The sequence below is a fragment of the Heptranchias perlo genome, chromosome 42 (assembly GCF_035084215.1).
Source record: "Heptranchias perlo isolate sHepPer1 chromosome 42, sHepPer1.hap1, whole genome shotgun sequence".
In the NCBI taxonomy this organism is placed as follows: domain Eukaryota; kingdom Metazoa; phylum Chordata; class Chondrichthyes; order Hexanchiformes; family Hexanchidae; genus Heptranchias; species Heptranchias perlo.
Window position 1 is genome coordinate 12013583 of NC_090366.1, and position 22747 is coordinate 12036329.

The window sequence follows — 22747 nt, forward strand, 5'->3', positions numbered from 1 at the left end:
GGCCAAATCCCGGACAGAGATTGGACCGATATTGGTCAAATCCAGGACAGAGATTGGACCGATATTGGCCAAATCCCGGACAGAGATTGGACCGATATTGGTCAAATCCCGGACAGAGGTTGGACCGATATTGGTCCAATCACGGACAGAGATTGGACCCATATTGGTCAAATACCGGACAGAGGTTGGACCGATATTGGTCCAATCACGGACAGAGATTGGACCGATATTGGTCAAACCCCGGACAGAGATTGGACCGATATTTGTCAAACACCGGACAGTGATTGGACCGATATTGGTCAAATCACGGACAGAGATTGGACCGATATTGGTCAAATCCCGGACGGAGATTGGACCGATATTGGTCAAACCCCGCACAGAGATTGGACCGATATTGGTCAAACCCCGGACAGAGATTGGACTGATATTGGTCAAACCCCGGACAGAGATTGGACCGATATTGGTCAAATCACGGACAGAGATTGGACCGATATTGGTCAAATCACGGACAGAGATTGGACCGATATTGGCCAAATCCCGGACAGAGATTGGACCGATATTGGTCAAATCCCGGACAGAGATTGGAACGATATTGGCCAAATCCCGGACAGAGATTGGACCGATTATGGTCAAATCCTGGACAGAGGTTGGACCGATATTGGTCAAATCACGGACAGAGATTGGACCGATATTGGCCAAATCCCGGACAGAGATTGGACCGATATTGGTCAAACCCCGGACAGAGATTGGACCGATATTGGTCAAACCCCGGACAGAGATTGGACCGATATTTGTCAAACCCCGGACAGAGATTGGACCGATATTGGTCAAATCCCGGACAGAGATTGGACCGATATTGGTCAAATCACGGACAGAGATTGGACCGACATTGGTCAAATCACGGACAGAGATTGGACCGATATTGGCCAAATCACGGACAGAGATTGGACCGATATTGGTCAAATCACGAACAGAGATTGGACCGATATTGGTCAAACCCCGGACAGAGATTGGACCGATATTGGTCAAATCACGAACAGAGATTGGACCGATATTGGTCAAACCCCGGACAGAGTTTGGACCGATATTCGTCAAATCACGGACAGAGATTGGACCGATATTGGTCAAACCCCAGACAGAGATTGGACCGATATTGGTCAAATCCCGGACATAGATTGGACCGATATTGGTGAAACCCCGGACAGAGATTGGACCGATATTGGTCAAACCCCGGACAGAGATTGGACCGACATTGGTCAAATCACGGACAGAGATTGGACCGATATTGGTCAAATCACGGACAGAGATTGGACCGATATTGGCCAAATCTCGGACAGAGATTGGACCGATATTGGTCAAATTGCGGACAGAGATTGGACCGATATTGGTCAAATCACGGACAGAGTTTGGACCGACATTGGTCAAATCACGGACAGAGATTGGACCGATATTGGCCAAATCACGGACAGAGATTGGACCGATATTGGTCAAATCATGGACAGAGATTGGACCGATATTGGTCAAACCCCGGACAGAGATTGGACCGATATTGGTCAAATCACGGACAGAGATTGGACCGATATTGGTCAAACCCCGGACAGAGATTGGACCGATATTGGTCAAACCCCGGACAGAGATTGGACCGATATTGGTCAAATCCCGGACAGAGATTGGACCGATATTTGTCAAATCACAGACAGAGATTGGACCGATGTTGGCCAAATCTCGGACAGAGATTGGACCGATATTGGCCAAATCTCGGACAGAGATTGGACCGATATTGGTCAAATCCCGGACAGAGATTGGACCGATATTGGCCAAATCCCGGACAGAGATTGGACCGATATTGGTCAAATCCCGGTCAGAGGTTGGACCGATATTGGTCCAATCACGGACAGAGATTGGACCGATATTGGTCAAACCCCGGACAGAGATTGGACCGATATTGGTCAAATCACGGACAGAGATTGGACCGATATTGGTCAAACCCCGGACAGAGATTGGACCGATTTTGGTCAAATCCCGGACAGAGATTGGACCGATATTGGTCAAACCCCGGACAGAGATTGGACCGATATTGGTCAAACCCCGGACAGAGATTGGACCGATATTGGTCAAATCACGGACAGAGATTGGACCGATATTGGTCAAATCACGGACAGAGATTGGACCGATATTGGCCAAATCTCGGACAGAGATTGGACCGATATTGGTCAAATCACGGACAGAGATTGGACCGATATTGGTCAAATCCCGGACAGAGGTTGGACCGATATTGGTCCAATCACGGACAGAGATTGGACCCATATTGGTCAAATCCCGGACAGAGATTGGACCGATATTGGTCCAATCACGGACAGAGATTGGACCGATATTGGTCAAATCCCGGACAGAGATTGGACCGATACTGGCCAAATCCCGGACAGAGATTGGACCGATATTGGTCAAATCATGGACAGAGATTGGACCGATATTGGTCAAACCCCGGACAGAGATTGGACCGATATTGGCCAAATCACGGACAGAGATTGGACCGATATTGGCCAAACCCCGGACAGAGATTGGAACGATATTGGTCAAACCCCGGACAGAGATTGGACCGATATTGGTCAAATCCCGGACAGAGATTGGACCGATATTGGTCAAATCACGGACAGAGATTGGACCGATATTGGTCAAACCCCGGACAGAGATTGGACCGATATTGGTCAAACCCCGGACAGAGATTGGACCGATATTGGTCAAACCCCGGACAGAGATTGGACCGATATTGGCCAAATCACGGACAGAGATTGGACCGATATTGGTCAAATCACGGACAGAGATTGGACCGATATTGGTCAAATCCCGGACAGAGATTGGACCGATATTGGTCAAATCACGGACAGAGATTGGACCGATATTGGTCAAACCCCGGACAGAGATTGGACCGATATTGGTCAAATCACGGACAGAGATTGGACCGATATTGGTCAAACCCCGGACAGTGATTGGACCGATATTGGTCAAATCACGGACAGAGATTGGACCGATATTGGCCAAATCTCGGACAGAGATTGGACCGATATTGGTCAAATCCCGGACAGAGATTGGACCGATATTGGCCAAATCCCGGACAGAGATTGGACCGATATTGGTCAAATCACGGACAGAGATTGGACCGATATTGGTCAAACCCCGGACAGAGATTGGACCGATATTGGTCAAACCCCGGACAGAGATTGGAACGATGTTGGTCAAACCCCGGACAGAGATTGGACCGATATTGGTCAAATCACGGACAGAGATTGGACCGATATTGGTCAAATCACGGACAGAGATTGGACCGATATTGGCCAAATCTCGGACAGAGATTGGACCGATATTGGTCAAATCCCGGACAGAGATTGGACCGATATTGGTCAAATCACGGACAGAGATTGGACCGATATTGGCCAAATCCCGGACAGAGATTGGACCGATATTGGCCAAATCCCAGACAGAGATTGGACCGATATTGGTCAAATCCCGGACAGAGGTTGGACCGATATTGGTCCAATCACGGACAGAGATTGGACCCATATTGGTCAAATCCCGGACAGAGGTTGGACCGATATTGGTCCAATCACGGACAGAGATTGGACCGATATTGGTCAAACCCCGGACAGAGATTGGACCGATATTGGTCAAACCCCGGACAGAGATTGGACCGATATTGGTCAAACCCCGGACAGAGATTGGACCGATATTGGTCAAATCACGGACAGAGATTGGACCGATATTGGCCAAATCTCGGACAGAGATTGGACCGATATTGGTCAAATCACGGACAGAGATTGGACCGATATTGGTCAAATCCCGGACAGAGGTTGGACCGATATTGGTCCAATCACGGACAGAGATTGGACCCATATTGGTCAAATCCCGGACAGAGATTGGACCGATATTGGTCCAATCACGGACAGAGATTGGACCGATCTTGGTCAAATCCCGGACAGAGATTGGACCGATACTGGCCAAATCCCGGACAGAGATTGGACCGATATTGGTCAAATCATGGACAGAGATTGGACCGATATTGGTCAAACCCCGGACAGAGATTGGACCGATATTGGCCAAATCACGGACAGAGATTGGACCGATATTGGCCAAACCCCGGACAGAGATTGGAACGATATTGGTCAAACCCCGGACAGAGATTGGACCGATATTGGTCAAATCCCGGACAGAGATTGGACCGATATTGGTCAAATCACGGACAGAGATTGGACCGATATTGGTCAAACCCCGGACAGAGATTGGACCGATATTGGTCAAACCCCGGACAGAGATTGGACCGATATTGGTCAAACCCCGGACAGAGATTGGACCGATATTGGCCAAATCACGGACAGAGATTGGACCGATATTGGTCAAATCACGGACAGAGATTGGACCGATATTGGTCAAATCCCGGACAGAGATTGGACCGATATTGGTCAAATCACGGACAGAGATTGGACCGATATTGGTCAAACCCCGGACAGAGATTGGACCGATATTGGTCAAATCACGGACAGAGATTGGACCGATATTGGTCAAACCCCGGACAGTGATTGGACCGATATTGGTCAAATCACGGACAGAGATTGGACCGATATTGGCCAAATCTCGGACAGAGATTGGACCGATATTGGTCAAATCCCGGACAGAGATTGGACCGATATTGGCCAAATCCCGGACAGAGATTGGACCGATATTGGTCAAATCACGGACAGAGATTGGACCGATATTGGTCAAACCCCGGACAGAGATTGGACCGATATTGGTCAAACCCCGGACAGAGATTGGAACGATGTTGGTCAAACCCCGGACAGAGATTGGACCGATATTGGTCAAATCACGGACAGAGATTGGACCGATATTGGTCAAATCACGGACAGAGATTGGACCGATATTGGCCAAATCTCGGACAGAGATTGGACCGATATTGGTCAAATCCCGGACAGAGATTGGACCGATATTGGTCAAATCACGGACAGAGATTGGACCGATATTGGCCAAATCCCGGACAGAGATTGGACCGATATTGGCCAAATCCCAGACAGAGATTGGACCGATATTGGTCAAATCCCGGACAGAGGTTGGACCGATATTGGTCCAATCACGGACAGAGATTGGACCCATATTGGTCAAATCCCGGACAGAGGTTGGACCGATATTGGTCCAATCACGGACAGAGATTGGACCGATATTGGTCAAACCCCGGACAGAGATTGGACCGATATTGGTCAAACCCCGGACAGAGATTGGACCGATATTGGTCAAATCACGGACAGAGATTGGACCGATATTGGTCAAATCCCGGACAGAGATTGGACCGATATTGGTCAAACCCCGGACAGAGATTGGACCGATATTGGTCAAACCCCGGACAGAGATTGGACCGATATTGGTCAAACCCCGGACAGAGATTGGACCGATATTGGTCAAATCACGGACAGAGATTGGACCGATATTGGCCAAATCCCGGACAGAGATTGGACCGATATTGGTCAAACCCCGGACAGAGATTGGACCGTTATTGGTCAAACCCCGGACAGAGATTGGACCGATATTGGTCAAACCCCGGACAGAGATTGGACCGATATTGGTCAAATCCCGGACAGAGATTGAACCGATATTGGTCAAATCACGGACAGAGTTTGGACCGACATTGGTCAAATCACGGACAGAGATTGGACCGATATTGGCCAAATCACAGACAGAGATTGGACCGATATTGGTCAAATCACGGACAGAGATTGGACCGATATTGGTCAAACCCCGGACAGAGATTGGACCGATATTGGTCAAATCACGGACAGAGATTGGACCGATATTGGTCAAACCCCGGACAGAGATTGGACCGATATTGGTCAAATCCCGGACAGAGATTGGACCGATATTGGTCAAACCCCGGACAGAGATTGGACCGATATTGGTCAAACCCCGGACAGAGATTGGACCGATATTGGTCAAATCCCGGACAGAGATTGGACCGATATTTGTCAAATCACGGACAGAGATTGGACCGATATTGGCCAAATCTCGGACAGAGATTGGACCGATATTGGTCAAATCACGGACAGAGATTGGACCGATATTGGTCAAATCCCGGACAGAGGTTGGACCGATATTGGTCCAATCACGGACAGAGATTGGACCCATATTGGTCAAATCCCGGACAGAGATTGGACCGATATTGGTCCAATCACGGACAGAGATTGGACCGATATTGGTCAAATCCCGGACAGAGATTGGACCAATACTGGCCAAATCCCGGACAGAGATTGGACCGATATTGGTCGAATCATGGACAGAGATTGGACCGATATTGGTCAAACCCCGGACAGAGATTGGACCGATATTGGCCAAATCACGGACTGAGATTGGACCGATATTGGCCAAACCCCGGACAGAGATTGGACCGATATTGGTCAAACCCCGGACAGAGATTGGACCGATATTGGTCAAACCCGGACAGAGATTGGACCGATATTGGTCAAATCATGGACAGAGATTGGACCGATATTGGTCAAACCCGGACAGAGATTGGACCGATATTGGTCAAGCCCCGGACAGAGATTGGACCGATATTGGTCAAATCACGGACAGAGATTGGACCGATATTGGTCAAACCCCGGACAGAGATTGGACCGATACTGGCCAAATCCCGGACAGAGATTGGACCGATATTGGTCAAATCATGGACAGAGATTGGACCGATATTGGTCAAATCCCGGACAGAGATTGGACCGATATTGGTCAAACCCCGGACAGAGATTGGACCGATATTGGCCAAATCACGGACAGAGATTGGACCGATATTGGTCAAATCACGGACAGAGATTGGACCGATATTGGCCAAATCACGGACAGAGATTGGACCGATATTGGCCAATTCACAGACAGAGATTGGACGCTCTTCAAAGCACTGGGTCTGCTGTGTTAGAATGAATAAGTTAACTTCGAAGGTTAGCCAAAAGTCTCCATTTGGAAGATGAGATGTCAGATGTCCCTCTTTCTCCACAGAATGTGATGCTCCTTCCCAACCTTGGAGAATCACAACCAAGGAAGAACTTTACACTTCATCCTTAACGCTATCAATGTTAACCCGCCATAAAAGCCGGTTTCATCGTCTCAAAGCATTTAATAAAACGGTCCCTTCTCCCCAGTGCCAAATTAATCCTTATTAAGAACAACGGTCCCACCACAGTTTGACAATCTTACCGAGGATGTCCCTCTTGCGATGGTCCAACACAGGATCGACTGGTCAAAACTCTGGAATATAGAAAGGAGTCGCAGTCCTTGAGAGATTAAAGAAGCCTGAAGGATCCTTGTACTAATGTGTCCTGGAACCCCATCAACTCCCTACCAAAGAACAGCATCAAATTTCCAGGTACTGCACAGATCAGACTGGACTTTGATCATCAAATTGTCCACCAAGACTGGGACGTCTCGGGGGAATTAAGAGTTCAGTTATTGCCCTTGAGCTCAGTCATGCTGTGTCCCTTCATGTTGGGAGCATGGTGTTAGATATTGGAGGTTGGCAGTTCGATGGCCAGTGTGTAGATGTTCTGGCTTCAGGGAGCAAGGTTTGCAGCCTGCCTGCGATTGGTCTCTAAGATGAGAAACACTAACCCTAATGCCACAGAGTGGGCACTTTGCAGGAAGATCCCATTGTAGCCTCCCTCCCTCCCTCCCTCCCTCCCTCCAGTGTTTCTGCTCCACTCCACACTTCTGCCTGGACAGGATGTCCATGAAGGGCGTCTAGAAAGGGAAATACTTTCCTCCCGGACTCTCCACTCTCCTCTCCCGAAGATGTGGACTGAGACTGGGCGACATGGCCATAAATAGCGCTGCCTGGTGGCTCAGTGAGCAAATACCATCCCCATTGACCCAATGGGTAAATAGCGCCCCCTGGTGTCTCAGTGAGCAAATACCACCCTGTTGACCCAATGGGTAAATAGCGCCCCCTGGTGTCTCAGTGAGCAAATACCACCCTGTTGACCCAATGGGTAAATAGCGCCCCCTGGTGTCTCAGTGAGCAAATACCACCCTGTTGACCCAATGGGTAAATAGCGCCCCCTGGTGTCTCAGTGAGCAAATACCACCCCCGTTGACCCAATGGGAAAATAGCGCCGCCTGGTGGCTCAGTGAGCAAATACCACCCTGTTGACCCAATGGGAAAATAGCGCCCTCTGGTGGCGCCATGAGCAAATACCACCCCCATTGACCCAATGGGAAAATAGCGCCGCCTGGTGGCGCATTGAGCAAATACCACCCCCATTGACTCAATGGATAAATAGCGCCCTCTGGTGGCTCAGTGGGTGAATAACGCCCTTGAAGGATGTGAGCAAATAGCCTAAATTGAGTCCATTTAAAGGTCTGATAACTAACCTTCTGCAAAGGGAGAAATATCCTCATGGACAAACAGCAAACAAAATGTCTCTCTGTCTAATTTGGGTTTCTAAATTTTAATATGCTTTACGGTATTTTTGTTTGAGCTGATTTCGTGGCTTGGTGGGTAAATGTGCTGCTCCGCATTCTACTGGGTCACACAGACCAGAGGCCTAACTTCAACCCCTGGTCTGCTCTGATCTCAGCCAGAGCATCAATAGGGGATCCAATGGGCCTCCTGGATGAGCAAATCAGCCTGGATCCCACTCTTGAACGTTTCAAGTGACCCATGCTGGAAAATGGGTGTGGATATCCAATGATGCCACCCGAACGGTCGAATAGCCTGCTCTCACTGCACAACGTCACACCGGGGAGTGCGACTGAGCCACCGGAGGGTGGGGTGGGGGGGGCGCTATTTTCCCACTGAGCCACCAAGGGGGGCGCTATTTTCCCACTGAGCCACCAGGGGACGCTCTTTTCCCAATGAGCCACCAGGGGACGCTCTTTTCCCAATGAGCCACGGCGGGGGTGGGGGGGGGGGCGCTATTTTCCCACTGAGCCAGCAGGGGGCGCTCTTTTCCCACTGAGCTGCTGGTGGGGGGGTGCTATTTTCCCACTGAGCCACCAGGGTGGGGGGGCGCTCTTTTCCCACTGAGCCACCAGGGGGCACTCTTTTCCCACTGAGCCACCAGGGGGCGCTCTTTTCCCACTGAGCCACCAGGGGGGGGCGCTCTTTTCCCACTGAGCCACCAGGGGGCACTATTTCCCACTGCGCCACCAGGGGGCGCTCTTTTCCCACTGAGCCACCAGGGGGCACTCTTTTCCCACTGAGCCACCAGGGGGCGCTCTTTTCCCACTGAGCCACCAGGGGGCACTATTTCCCACTGAGCCACCAGGGGGCACTATTTCCCACTGAGCCACCAGGGGGCACTCTTTTCCCACTGAGCCACCAGGGGGCGCTCTTTTCCCACTGAGCCACCAGGGGGCACTATTTCCCACTGAGCCACCAGGGGGCACTATTTCCCACTGAGCCACCAGGGGGCACTATTTCCCACTGAGCCACCAGGGGGGCGCTCTTTTCCCACTGAGCCACCAGGGGGCACTCTTTTCCCACTGAGCCACCAGGGGGTGCTCTTTTCCCACTGAGCCACCAGGGGGGCGCTCTTTTCCCACTGAGCCACCAGGGGGCGCTCTTTTCCCACTGAGCCACCAGGGGGCACTATTTCCCACTGAGCCACCAGGGGGCACTCTTTTCCCACTGAGCCACCAGGGGGCACTATTTCCCACTGAGCCACCAGGGGGCGCTCTTTTCCCACTGAACCACCAGGGGGCACTATTTCCCACTGAGCCACCAGGGGGCACTATTTCCCACTGAGCCACCAGGGGGCGCTCTTTTCCCACTGAACCACCAGGGGGCACTATTTCCCACTGAGCCACCAGGGGGCACTATTTCCCACTGAGCCACCAGGGGGCACTATTTCCCACTGTGCCACCAGGGAGCACTATTTCCCACTGAGCCACCAGGGGGCACTATTTCCCACTGAGCCACCAGGGGGCACTATTTCCCACTGAGCCACCAGGGGGCACTATTTCCCACTGAGCCACCAGGGGGCACTATTTCCCACTGAGCCACCAGGGGGCACTATTTCCCACTGAGCCACCAGGGGGCACTATTTCCCACTGAGCCACCAGGGGGCACTATTTCCCACTGAGCCACCAGGGGGCACTATTTCCCACTGAGCCACCAGGGGGCACTATTTCCCACTGAGCCACCAGGGGGCACTATTTCCCACTGAGCCACCAGGGGGCACTATTTCCCACTGAGCCACCACGGTTGCTATTTACTCACCAGATCACCAGGGGGTGCTGTTTACCCACCGTTTATGGTCACTGAGGATTGGGAACGGGAATGATTGTAGTTCCAGGAAATTCCCATTAAATCTGGTTTGAAAGAGACTAACTCGCTTCCAATCGTGATTCAGACAGAACAGGAAGCTGGCAGGTTCCACCAACATGTGCTGTCTGGACTGGGGATGGGGAAAGCAGCCTGGATATTGAGAGTGGCATCGCACTTAACAACTGTTTATCATGAAAAAAATCAAACGAGATTCATGGATAATGTAAAGTTCATTTGTTATTCAAACTATAAGACCACAACCATAAAGCCAATCCTCTATCCACACCAGTATATTATCCCCAACACCATGAGCTCTTATCTTGTGCAGTAATCTTTAATGTGGCACCTTATCGAATGCCTTTTGGAAATCCAAATATACTGCATCCATTGGTTCCCCTTTATCCACCCTGCCCGTTACTTCCTCAAAGAACTCTAATAAATTTGTCAGACACGATTTCCCCTTCATAAAACCATGTTGACTCTCCTTGATTGTATTATGAGTCTCCAAATGTCCTGCTACTACTTCCTTAATAATGGAATCTAGCATTTTCCCAATGACAGATGTTAGGCTAACTGGTCTATAGTTACCTGCTTTCTGTCTCACTCCCTTCTTGAATAGGGATGTTACGTTTGCGGTTTTCCAATCCGCTGGGACCTTTCCAGAATCTAGTGAATTCTGGAAGATTACAACCAATGCATCCACTATCTCTGTAGCCACTTCCTTTAAGACCCTCGGATGCAAGCCATCAGGTCCAGGGGACTTGTCAGCCTTTAGACCCATTAGTTTACCTAGTACTTTTTCTCTAGTGATAGTGATTGTTTTCAGTTCCTCCCTCCCCTTTGCCCCTTGATTTTCTACTATTATTGGTATGTTATTAGTGTCTTCTACTGTGAAGACAGATACAAAATATCTGTTCAATTCCTCTGCCATTTCATTGTTTTCCATTATTATTTCCCCAGTCTCATCCTCTAAGGGACCAATGTTTACTTTAGCTACCCTCTTCCTTTTTATATACTTGTAGAAGCTTTTACTGTCAGTTTTTATATTTCTTGCTAGTTTATTCTCATAATTTATTTTCTCCCTCTTTATTATTCTTTTAGTCATCCTTTGCTGGTTTTTAAAGTTTTCCCAATCTTCGGGCTTACCAGTAATCTTTGCCATGTTGTGTGCTTTTTCTTTTAACCTGATACCATCCTTGACTTCCTCAGTTAGCCATGGTTGGTTCACCCTTTTTGTGGAGTCTTTCCTCCTCACAGGGATATATTTTTGTTGCGAGTCATAAAATATCTTTTTAAATGTTTACCACTGCTTATCCACCATCATACCATCTAATCTGTTTACCCAGTCCACTTTAGCCAATTCCACCCTCATTCCTTTATAATTGCCCTTATTTAAGTTTAATGCAGTAGTTTCAGACCCAAGATCCTCACTCTCAAACTGGATGTGAAATTCTATCATGTTATGATCACTGCTTCCTAAGGGATCCTTTACTTTGAGATCATTAATTAATCCTGTTTCGTTACCCATTACCAGATCCAAAATGGCCTGTTCCCTGGTTGGTTCCCCGACGTATTGGTCTAAGAAACAGTCCCTAATACACTCTATGAACTCCTCCTCAGGGCTATTTTTGCCAATTTGATTTGTCCAATCTATGTGAAACTTAAAATCGCCCATGATTATTGCATTACCTTTTTTTACAAGCCCCCCTTATTTCCTGATTAATATTTTGCCCTACAGTGTAGCTACTGTTAGGGGGCCTATATACCACTCCCACCAGTGATTTCTTTCCCTTGCTATTTCTTACCTCCACCCAAATTGATTCGACATCTTGATCTTCTGAGCCAAGATCATTTCTCACTATTATACCAATTTCATCCTTTATTAACAGAGCTACCCCACCACCTTTACCTTTTTTCCTATCCTTCCAAAATGTTAAATAACCCTGAATATTTAGCTCCCAACCTTGGTCACCTTGCAACCACGTCTCTGTAATGGCCACGAGATCAGACCCATTTGTTTCTATTTGTGCCGTCAATTCATCTATCTTATTACGAATGCTGCGTGCATTCAGATAAAGAACCTTTAATTTTGTCTTTTTACCATTCTTTCCTACCCCGGCCCCATTTGCTGGTGCACTCTTATGTTTCTACGCTCTGTCCCTTCCTGACACACTGTGTTTATCATTACCCCCATCACTTTCCTGTACTACTTCCTTGTCTTTTCCATTTATCAATCTAAACTTCGCCCCACCTGAGCCCTCCCCCCCTCTATTTAGTTTAAAGCCTTCTCTACCACCCTTGATATTCGGTTTGCCAGAACACTGGTCCCAGCATGGTTCAGGTGAAGCCCCTCCCGAAGGAACAGCCCCCTCTTTCCCCAGTACTGGTGCCAGTGCCCCATGAATCGAAACCCACTTCCCCCACACCAATCTTTGAGCCACACATTCATCTCTCTGATCTGATTTACCCTGTGCCAATTTGCTCGTAGCTCAGGTAATAATCCGGAGATTATCACCTTTGTGGTTCTGCTTTTTAATTTAGTCCCGAGCTGCTCAAACTCCCTCAGCAGAACCTCCTACCTATGTCGTTGGTACCTACATGGACCACGACAACTGGATCCTCCCCCTCCCACTCCAAGTTTCTCTCCAGCCCTGAGGAGATGTCCTTAACCCTGGCACCGGGTCGGCAACACAGCCTTCGGGACTCTCGCTCTTGGCTGTAGAGAACAGTGTCTATCCCTCTAACTATACTGTCGCCCACTACAACCACATTCCTTTTTACTCCCCCCGCCTTGAACGGCCCCCTGAACCACGGTGCCGTGGCCAGTTTGCTCGTCCTCCCTGAAGTCCCTGCACTCGTCCACGAGGGCTGCAGGAACCTCGCATCTATTGGACAAGTGCAGAGGTGAGTGCTACCTCCTGCCTCACTCGCGGTCACACCCTCCTGTCCCTGACCACGGGCCAATTCGACAGTATTTAGTCTAAGGGGGCGTGACTGCCTCCCTGGATCAAACTCTGGTTTACTCCCCTCCTTCTGCCAAAGGCACTGACTCTGGCTGGGGTACAGTTCCACAGTCCCCCGGGTATTATATTAAATGATTAGTGTGAGACTGGCAGATGTCTAGTCCCTAAATAGCAATCAGGAGCAGGAACCAGGGCTGATCTTTCCCCCGACTTAACCAAGAGGCTCAGAAGCTCCGATTGCAGCATCCCGAGCTGGGAGCAGCCAACGCAGCCCGGACTTTCCCCCCAAATTCTTCCCTCCTCGACCCCCGTGAGCAGCAGATTGCACCCCTGCCTGACTGCCCCTATCAAATGACGAGACCGTCATCCCTTTCGTCATGTCACTGGAGATGAGCAGGACTGCACTCTTAAAACATACAGCAAGCGGGGACAACTTAGAAACGCTAGAAAAGATATATTGACTGGTGTGCTGGCTGTATATGAATATGTTTTGAGGCATGTCTGTCACACTTGCAAATTCTTGTGTCACGCTTACAAAAATATTTACGAAGAGATAAAAACACAGTCATTCCCTGCTGGTTGCTTTTGCCTTGGACCTAGGAATTTACAAGTAGCTGCCAACCTGCAAGAATCAATGGCAGTTGGTATCTAACTGACCTAAGGGTGTGCGTACTTACAGAAATTAGCCTCCAGGTGACCTCAGGCTGTGCTTACTTACAGCAATTAGCCTCCAGGTGACCTCAGGCTGTGCTTACTTACAGCAATTAGCCTCTAGGTGACCTCAGGCTGTGCTTACTTACAGCAATTAGCCTCTAGGTTGCTTGCGGGCGAGTTTAAGGGCAATATTTAAGTGGGCTGCCAGCCTGCTCTGACACTAGAGTTCCCATTTTTCACCAGACTGCACATTGGTTTAAGTCGACTCAACTGAAATACGAGCTTCTCCCCTCCCCCCGGGCATGGTTCAGTTGGCGTTTTGCCCCGCCTGACACGGGGCGGCAGTTAGTGAGAATTGAGCCGTTACAGTTGGCCTCAGTCCCCCTGGGTCAGAGAGAAGGAAAGGTCAGCCATAATTACTGCTCTTGATTGCTACAGAAAGACCCCATCCTCCTACCCCTTGCTGGAAAGTGTGTGTGTGTGTGTGTGTGTGTGTGTGTGTGTGTCTCTGTGTTTCTGTCTGTGCGTGTGTCTCTGTGTGTCTCTGTATGTCTCCGTGTGTTTGTGTGTGTGTGTGTGTGCGTCTGTGTGTGTGTGCGCGTCTGTCTGTGTGTGTGCGTCTGTGTGTGTGTGTGTCTCTGTGTGTGTCTCTGTGTGTGTGTGTCTGTGTGTGTGTGTGTGTGTGTGTGTCTGTGTGTGTGTCTGTCTCTGTGTGTGTCTGTAGATGTTGAGTGAGAACAGGATCATTCCCAGCTTTCATGGCCCCTCCCTCCACAGGTCCAAATAGTCAACACTTGGTGTCTAGGAGCAGGGGGAGGCCATTCAGCCCCTCGAGCCTGTTCCACCATTCAATTCAATCATGGCTGATCTGTATCTTAACTCCATTTACCCGCCTTGGTTCCATAACCCTTAATCCCCTCACCCAACAAAAATCCATCAAACTCAGCCTTTGAAATTTCCAATTGACCCCCGGCCTCAACAGCTTTTTGGGGGAGAGAGTTCCAGATTCCCACCCCCCTTTGTGTGAAGAAGTGCTTCCCGACATCACCCCTGAACGGCCCGGCTCTAATTTTAAGGTTATGCCCCCTTGTTCTGGACTCCCCCCACCAGAGGAAATAGTTTCTCTCTATCGACCCTATCAAATCCTTTAATCGTCTCAAACCCCTCGATTAGATCACCCCTTAATCTTCTACACTCGAGGGAATACAAGCCCGGTCTGTGCGACCCGTCCTCGTAATTTAACCCTTTTGGTCCCTCGCACCTGGAGATTGCCCACCGGGGTGAGGTACCTATGAAATTGTACCTCAAAAAGAGCCACACGTCTCCAAAAAACAAAAGGGGAGATATTCAGAGAGAGGACATGAATAAACCTAAAACACAGGCCCACTGCATGAAGTAATCTTTCTGTTCTTTTTATTTGAAGGACTACACCGAATATGATTATGACACTTATATTCCTGATTTCAGTAAGGCCCAACCTTGCAGACCTATTGTTGTGGAGAACTTTGTCCGGATCTTTGTACCTGTTCTGTACTCCCTTGTCCTCCAGTTGGGGGTTTCAGGCAACGTGATGGTGATCCTTGTCATTGGTCGCTACAAGAGAGCTCGGAGAACTGTCACCGACACCTTCATCCTCCACTTGGCCATTGCGGACTTGCTCTTGGTTTTCACCCTCCCATTCTGGGCCGTGGAGTCGGTCAACGGCTGGGTCTTTGGTACCGTGATGTGCAAGTTGATTGGCGCCATCTTCGCCCTCAACCTGTACGGCAGCATCCTCTTCCTGGTCTGCATCAGCTTCGACCGGTACCTGGCCATCGTGCACGCCGTCCACATGTACAAGAAACGCAAACCCGTCTACATACACGTCACCTGCCTCTTCGTGTGGGTCTTCTGCCTCCTCCTGGCGGTCATTGACCTCATCTTCCGCGAGGAGTACAGCTCATCCTACCTTAATCTGACGATCTGCACCTACATGTTCAACCCGGAAAGCGCAGTGGCGTGGAAGGTCACCATTCAAATAGCTCATCACGTAGTTGGGTTCTTTTTGCCGATGGGCACCATGCTGTATTGCTACTGCATGATATTCAAAACTCTATGTCACGCCCAAATGTTTGAGAAGCAGAAGACTCTGAAGCTCATCATAGCCATTGTCATCGTCTTCATCGCTTGCTGGCTCCCTTACAACGCGGTGATTTTCGTCGACACCCTCCAGTCGCTGGGCGCGATCGAGACGTATTGCTCCATGCTGAACATCCTGGACATCAGTCGGACCATAACTCAGAGCCTGGGGCTCATCCACTGCTGCTTAAACCCGCTCCTCTACGCTTTCATCGGGGTCAAGTTCCGACACGAGATGGTGAGGGTCCTGGTGGGCATCGGCTGCTGGAAGAGGACGGTGTCGGTTAATCGCCGCACCGCGAGAAATAAGCGGGCGTCCTCTGCCATCTCAGACTCCGAGACTTCAACCTCCTACTCGATGATGTGGTGAAAGCAGCCCCAAACTCATCGCCAGGCATTAACTTTCTCATCCAAAAGCTTCCGGGCCCCTGACCAATACAGAAAACGCACTTACCCAGACCCTTGTAACTTTTCGAAGGAAGGTCGTCCTCCCGGCCCCCGTCCCAAGTGATTTACAAACAATCAAATGCAGTGCATGTTGCCATGTGAGGAAAATTGGCGACTGTTTTTGCGTAGAAGCAATGAATTGAATGAGCCATTAATATGCTATTTTTTTTGTTGGTTGAAGGAGAATGAATCTTTTCATTCAGGAGAAGATTATTCGCCTCGACAAGACTCAAATATCCATCGCCTCACTCAACACAATGTCAACGCACCAAAGTCTTATTTTCTCTCTCATCGTACTTCAGTCCCCTCTACTCGAGATTCTTTCTCTGCTCCCCCACTCACCGCCTCCCCCGCCGTAACCCCCAAACCCCACCACCGCCACCTCCCCCCACTCCCCTCCCCTCGCTCCTGAAGTGCTCATGCTCCCTGGTGGATAATTCCCCCTTCTTCATGTGCGACCTTCGATGGTTAGCGTCAGCGGGTCGTTTGGACACGGAGGGTGTCACAGCTGACGTCAGTTCCGTCCTCCAGAGGGGGGAGATGAGGAGAAATGTCTTTTACGCAGCGAGTTGTTCTGATCTGGAATGCGCTGCCTGAAAGGGCGGTGGAAGCAGATTCAATAATGACTTTCAAAAGGGGAATTGGATAAATACTTGAAAAGGAAAAATTTGCAGGGCTACGGGGAAAGAGCAGTGGGGGAGTGGGACTAATTGGATCTCTCTTTCAGAGAGCCAGCACAGGCATGATGGGCCGAATGGCCTCCTTCTGTATCATTCTATGATTCTATGACAAGGCCTCACTGAAAAGTGATCGGGAGCAGGCACCTTGGCAGAATTTGCTGTTCTCTCTCTCCCAGACTCACCCTGGACAACTAACAGAGCACTGACTGGACATTAACTCCTGAGTCATCCCAGCCGAGTCGCTCAGTCGCACACGAGCTGATACATTTGCGCACAAAATCATAAAGAAAGCTTCATTAACAGAATATTAAAAAGCTACGCCCAGAACAATTTCTCTCTAAACCTCTTTTGTTAGACCTGCCATTAAAGTGCATCTCGCAGAAACTGTAACCAAATCACTCAGAATTTGAGATATGTTATTAATATTAATCTAAACTTTTCCAAGCATTATAATCAGGTTGTTTATGTAATAATATACATTGTACTGCGTATAACATGCTCACTGCACTATTGTGTTTGTGCACTGTGCAATAAAGCGAGTGAAAAGGTGTACTTTTGCATTTATCAATGTACAACCCATCCCTGCATAACACAGGGATCAGGGGAGTGTCCATAATAAACAGAGTGTCACAGTGAGAGGTGTATTGTATAGCGAGTGTTACACTCAGAATCGTGTTATATCGAGTGCCACGGTAAGGATTGTGCTATACAATGCACTCCCAGATAATGTACAGGGCATGACTTCCAGTATTGACAGGACAGTGTAGAGGGAGCTTTACTCTGTATCTAACCCGTGCTGTACCTGCCCTGGGAGTGTTTGATGGGACAGTGTAGAGGGAGCTTTACTCTGTATCTAACCCGTGCTGTACCTGCCCTGGGAGTGTTTGATGGGACAGTGTAGAGGGAGCTTTACTCTGTATCTAACCCTGTACCTGCCCTGGGAGTGTTTGACGGGACAGTGTAGAGGGAGCTTTACTCTGTATCTAACCCTGTACCTGCCCTGGGAGTGTTTGACGGGACAGTGTAGAGGGAGCTTTACTCTGTATCTAACCCTGTACCTGCCCTGGGAGTGTTTGACAGGGCAGTGTAGAGGGAGCTTTACTCTGCATCTAACCTGTGCTGTACCTGCCCTGGGAGTGATTGATGAGACAGTGTAGAGGGAACTTTACTCTGTATCTAACCCGTGCTGTACCTGCCCTGGGAGTGATTGATGAGACAGTGTGGAGGGAGCTTTACTCTGTATCTAACCCTGTACCTGCCCTGGGAGTGTTTGATGGGACAGTGTAGAGGGAGCTTTACTCTGTATCTAACCCGTGCTGTACCTGCCCTGGGAGTGTTTGATGGGACAGTGTAGAGGGAGCTTTACTCTGTATCCAACCCGTGCTGTACCTGCCCTGGGAGAGTTTGATGGGACAGTGTAGAGGGAGCTTTACTCTGTATCTAACCCTGTACCTGGCCTGGGAGTGTTTGATCGGACAGTATAGAAGGAGCTTTACTCTGTATCTAACCAGTGCTGTACCTGCCCTGGGAGTGTTTGATGGGACAATGCAGAGGGAGCTTTACTCTGTATCCAACCCGTGCTGTACCTGCCCTGGGAGTGTTAGCTGGGACAGTGTAGAGGGAGCTTTACTCTGCATCTAACCTGTGCTGTACCTGCCCTGGGAGTGATTGATGAGACAGTGTAGAGGGAACTTTACTCTGTATCTAACCCGTGCTGTACCTGCCCTGGGAGTGTTTGACAGGACAGTGTAGAGGGAGCTTTACTCTGTATCTAACCCCCTGTACCTGCCCTGGGAGTGTTTGATGGGACAGCGTGGAGGGAGCTTTACTCTGTATCTAACCCTGTACCTGCCCTGGGAGTGTTTGATGGGACAGTGTGGAGGGAGCTTTACTCTGTATCTAACCCTGTACCTGCCCTGGGAGTGTTTGATGGGACAGCGTGGAGGGGGCTTTACTCTGTATCTAACCCTGTACCTGCCCTGGGAGTGTTTGATGGGACAGTGTAGAGGGAGCTTTACTCTGCATCTAACCTGTGCTGTACCTGCCCTGGGAGTGATTGATGAGACAGTGTAGAGGGAACTTTACTCTGTATCTAACCCGTGCTGTACCTGCCCTGGGAGTGTTTGACAGGACAGTGTAGAGGGAGCTTTACTCTGTATCTAACCCCCTGTACCTGCCCTGGGAGTGTTTGATGGGACAGTGTGGAGGGAGCTTTACTCTGTATCTAACCCTGTACCTGCCCTGGGAGTGTTTGACGGGACAGTGTAGAGGGAGCTTTACTCTGTATCTAACCCTGTACCTGCCCTGGGAGTGTTTGACGGGACAGTGTAGAGGGAGCTTTCCTCTGTATCTAACCCTGTACCTGCCCTGGGAGTGTTTGACGGGACAGTGTAGAGGGAGCTTTACTCTGTATCTAACCCATGCTTCAGTCTCCACTCTGGGTGCCCAAAATGAGACGATATTTTCTTTTATCTACACTGGCACCTGTTACTGTGAGCAGCGTAAAAATCCTCAACAATGAATGAGGAATTTGAAGCGGGTGGAACTGCAATCCATTGTTGGTCTATAATCGAACTCTGCTCTTTTGAAGGAGGACTATTATGATACATGGCCAGGTAACTTGATGATCGCCCAGCCTTGCAAACCGATAATGATCGGACATTTCAACAGCCTTTTCATCCCGATTGTCTACTCCATTGTCCTGCTACTGGGGGCTTTCGGGAATGGCATGTTGATCTTCATTATTGGCCGCTACAAACAATCGAGGACCATCACCGACACCTTCATTCTCCACTTGGCCATCGCTGATCTCCTTCTGGTCTTCACTCTCCCGTTCTGGATGGTGGAGGCTGTCAAAGGTTGGGTGTTTGGGAACGCGATGTGCAAAATAATGGGGGGTGTCTTCGCCCTCAACCTGTACGGCAGCATCCTCTTCCTGGTCTGCATCAGCTTCGACCGGTACCTCACCATCGTGCACGCCGTCCACATGTACAAGAAACGCAAGCCTGTCTACGTACACGCCACCTGCCTCTTCGTGTGGGTCTTCTGCGTTCTCCTGGCGGTCATTGAGCTCATCTTCCGCGAAGTCTACAAGCCCAGCTATTCGGGCATGAAAGCCTGCACCTACTCCTTCAGCCTGGAGAGCGCAGAGCAATGGAAGCTTGCCCTGCGCATGGTTCACCACGTCATTGGGTTCTTCCTCCCAGTGGTGACCATGCTGCACTGCTACTGTATGATATTCAAGACACTCTGGCACGCCAACATGTTTGAGAAGCAGAAGACGCTGAAGGTTATCGTGGCCATTGTCATTGCCTTCATCGCTTGTTGGTTCCCTTACAACGCGGTGATTTTCGTCGACACCCTCCAGTCGCTGGGCGCGATTGAGACCCATTGCTCCATGCTGAACACCCTGGACATTAGTTGGACCATAACCCAGAGCCTGGGGCTCATCCACTGCTGCTTAAACCCGCTCCTCTACGCTTTTATCGGGGTCAAGTTCCGACACGAGATGGCGAAGGTCCTGGCTCAGTTCAGCTGCTTCAAGCCGACGCTCATCGTGAGTCGGCAGAGCAGCAGAGGCAAGGGGTCCTCCTCCTGTCCTTAACGTTCTCGAGTTGCGTCTTGCACGAGGAGTTTGCACCGAACTGCAACAGTGCGATGAAGAGCTTCAGGAAATGTGGGGTTTTTGCACGGTCGCCAGCCTCTGGAGCCAACCCAGCATCTCCCCCCACCTTCGGCAAATCTCTTCTCAAACCTTCACCTTCGGCTCGCCCTAAACTTCAGCTCATCCGAAACGCTGGTGCCCCCCCCCGTATCCTAACTCGCACCACGTCCTGTTCGCCCATCGTCCCCCCACCCCCGTGCTCGCTGACCTACATCCGCTCCCAGTACGGCAACGCCTCCATTTTAAAATTCTCGCCCTCGTGTTCAAACCCCTCCACGGCCTCGGTCCCTCTGTGACCTCCTCCAGCCCTACGACCCTCCGAGATCTCTGCGCTCCTCCAATTCTGGCCTCTTGCGCATCCCCCGATTTCCATCGCTCCACCATTGGCGGCCGTGCCTTCAGCTGCCCGGGCCCTAAGCTCTGGAATTCCCTCCCTAAACCTCTCCGCCTCTCTCTCTCCTCCTTTAAGACGCTCCTTAAAACCTACCTCTTTGACCAAGCTTTTGGTCGCCTGTCCTAATATCTCCTTATGTGGCTCGGTGTCAAATTTTGTCTGATAATCGTTCCTGTGAAGCGCCTTGGGACGTTTTACTACGTTAAAGGCGCTATATAAATGCAAATTGTTGGAGCATTAAGATGATGTCACCTCCTCTGCTTACTTTAACCACATTTAAACTTCATTATGAGGCTCGAGTGAGTAAAACTCTCATTGGGTTTTGGGACTAAACCATACAGGCCAGGGGGTGCTACGTTTAATCCCTGGTCTTGTACTGAGTTGTCTGATCTCAATTGGAGGGGGGCGGGAGGGGGCATGGGTGGGGGGGAAGGTGGGTTACATCTGGACTCATCGTAACTGGGCTCGGCAACATCAGGCAGACGATGGCTATCCTGTGACCCTTGGAGGTGTGTAGAGGTCAGATGTAGACTGCATTGGTCTCAGCTACAATCTCCACCCCCCCCACCCCACCTCCCCTCCTGGCACACATGGTCGAATAGCCCGCGGACTCAATGCCGCGCCAGCTCGGCTGAGGCACGATTGGCCGACCGACACCCAAATCCCAAACTGTCCTGATGCAGTTTCTTTCGATTTGGGCCTGTTTGGAATGATTCGGGGAGAAGCAAAATGGAAGCAGGTCCGTATATGGATTAAATGGGGCCACGGATTGTCCGAGCGTGGATGATGTCATGGTCATGTGGATGCCGCATGTGGTTGTGGGTCGATAAAGAACGAGCGTAAAGAGGCAGAGAACAACACGTTCCAACATATGTCTGCCCATTCCCCAAAGGATTGAGGCGATCGTCACCTTTTGCACTTATTGTCTTGTAGCTGTCTGTAACTAATTGTAGTTGAGCATTAAAGTTATTGGTTGCCTTATCGAACTGATCGACATCTATATTAACCAGGCACGAGTTCAGTTCAATCACATGTGACAAGTCTCATTAGACTGTGTTCCTGCTATAGACAGAGCTAAGCGATTCCACAACCAACGGATCAGATCAAAGCTCTGCAGTCCTGCCACGTCCAGTCGTGAATGGTGGTGGACAATTAAACAACTAACGGGAGGAGGAGGCTCTGTAAACATCCCCATCCTCAATGATGGCGGAGTCCAGCGTGTGAGTGCAAAAGACAAGGCTGAAGCGTTTGCAACCATCTTCAGCCAGAAGTGCCGAGTGGACGATCCAACTCAGCCTCCTCCCGATATCCCCACCATCACAGAAGCCAGTCTTCAGACAATTCGATTCACTCCACGTGATATCAAGAAACGGCTGAGTGCACTGGATACAGCAAAGGCTATGGGGCCCGACAACAAACCGGCTGTAGTGCTGAAGACTTGTGCTCCAGAACTAGCTGCGCCTCTAGCCAAGCTGTTCCAGTACAGCTACAACACTGGCATCTACCCGACAATGTGGAAAATTGCCCAGG

The 22747-nt window shown here is 49.9% G+C and overlaps 1 protein-coding gene across 7 annotated transcripts in view; it reads left to right on the plus strand.

Moving 5' to 3' along the window:
• Positions 1-22203, plus strand: part of LOC137306211 (C-X-C chemokine receptor type 3-2-like) — a 75610-nt gene extending 53407 nt beyond the window's left edge. For 2 of the 7 annotated variants that reach the window (XM_067975310.1, XM_067975311.1), the window contains exon 2: positions 15338-17709. In XM_067975310.1, coding sequence (XP_067831411.1) covers positions 15338-16402 — 1065 coding nt within the window. In that variant the 3' untranslated portion in view covers positions 16403-17709. Of the gene's footprint in view, positions 1-7263; positions 7400-15337; positions 17710-19749 lie in introns of those variants that run through there. The other 5 variants (XM_067975314.1, XM_067975313.1, XM_067975309.1 and 2 more) reach the window with 4 other exon arrangements.
• The last annotated feature ends 544 nt before the right edge of the window (positions 22204-22747 follow it).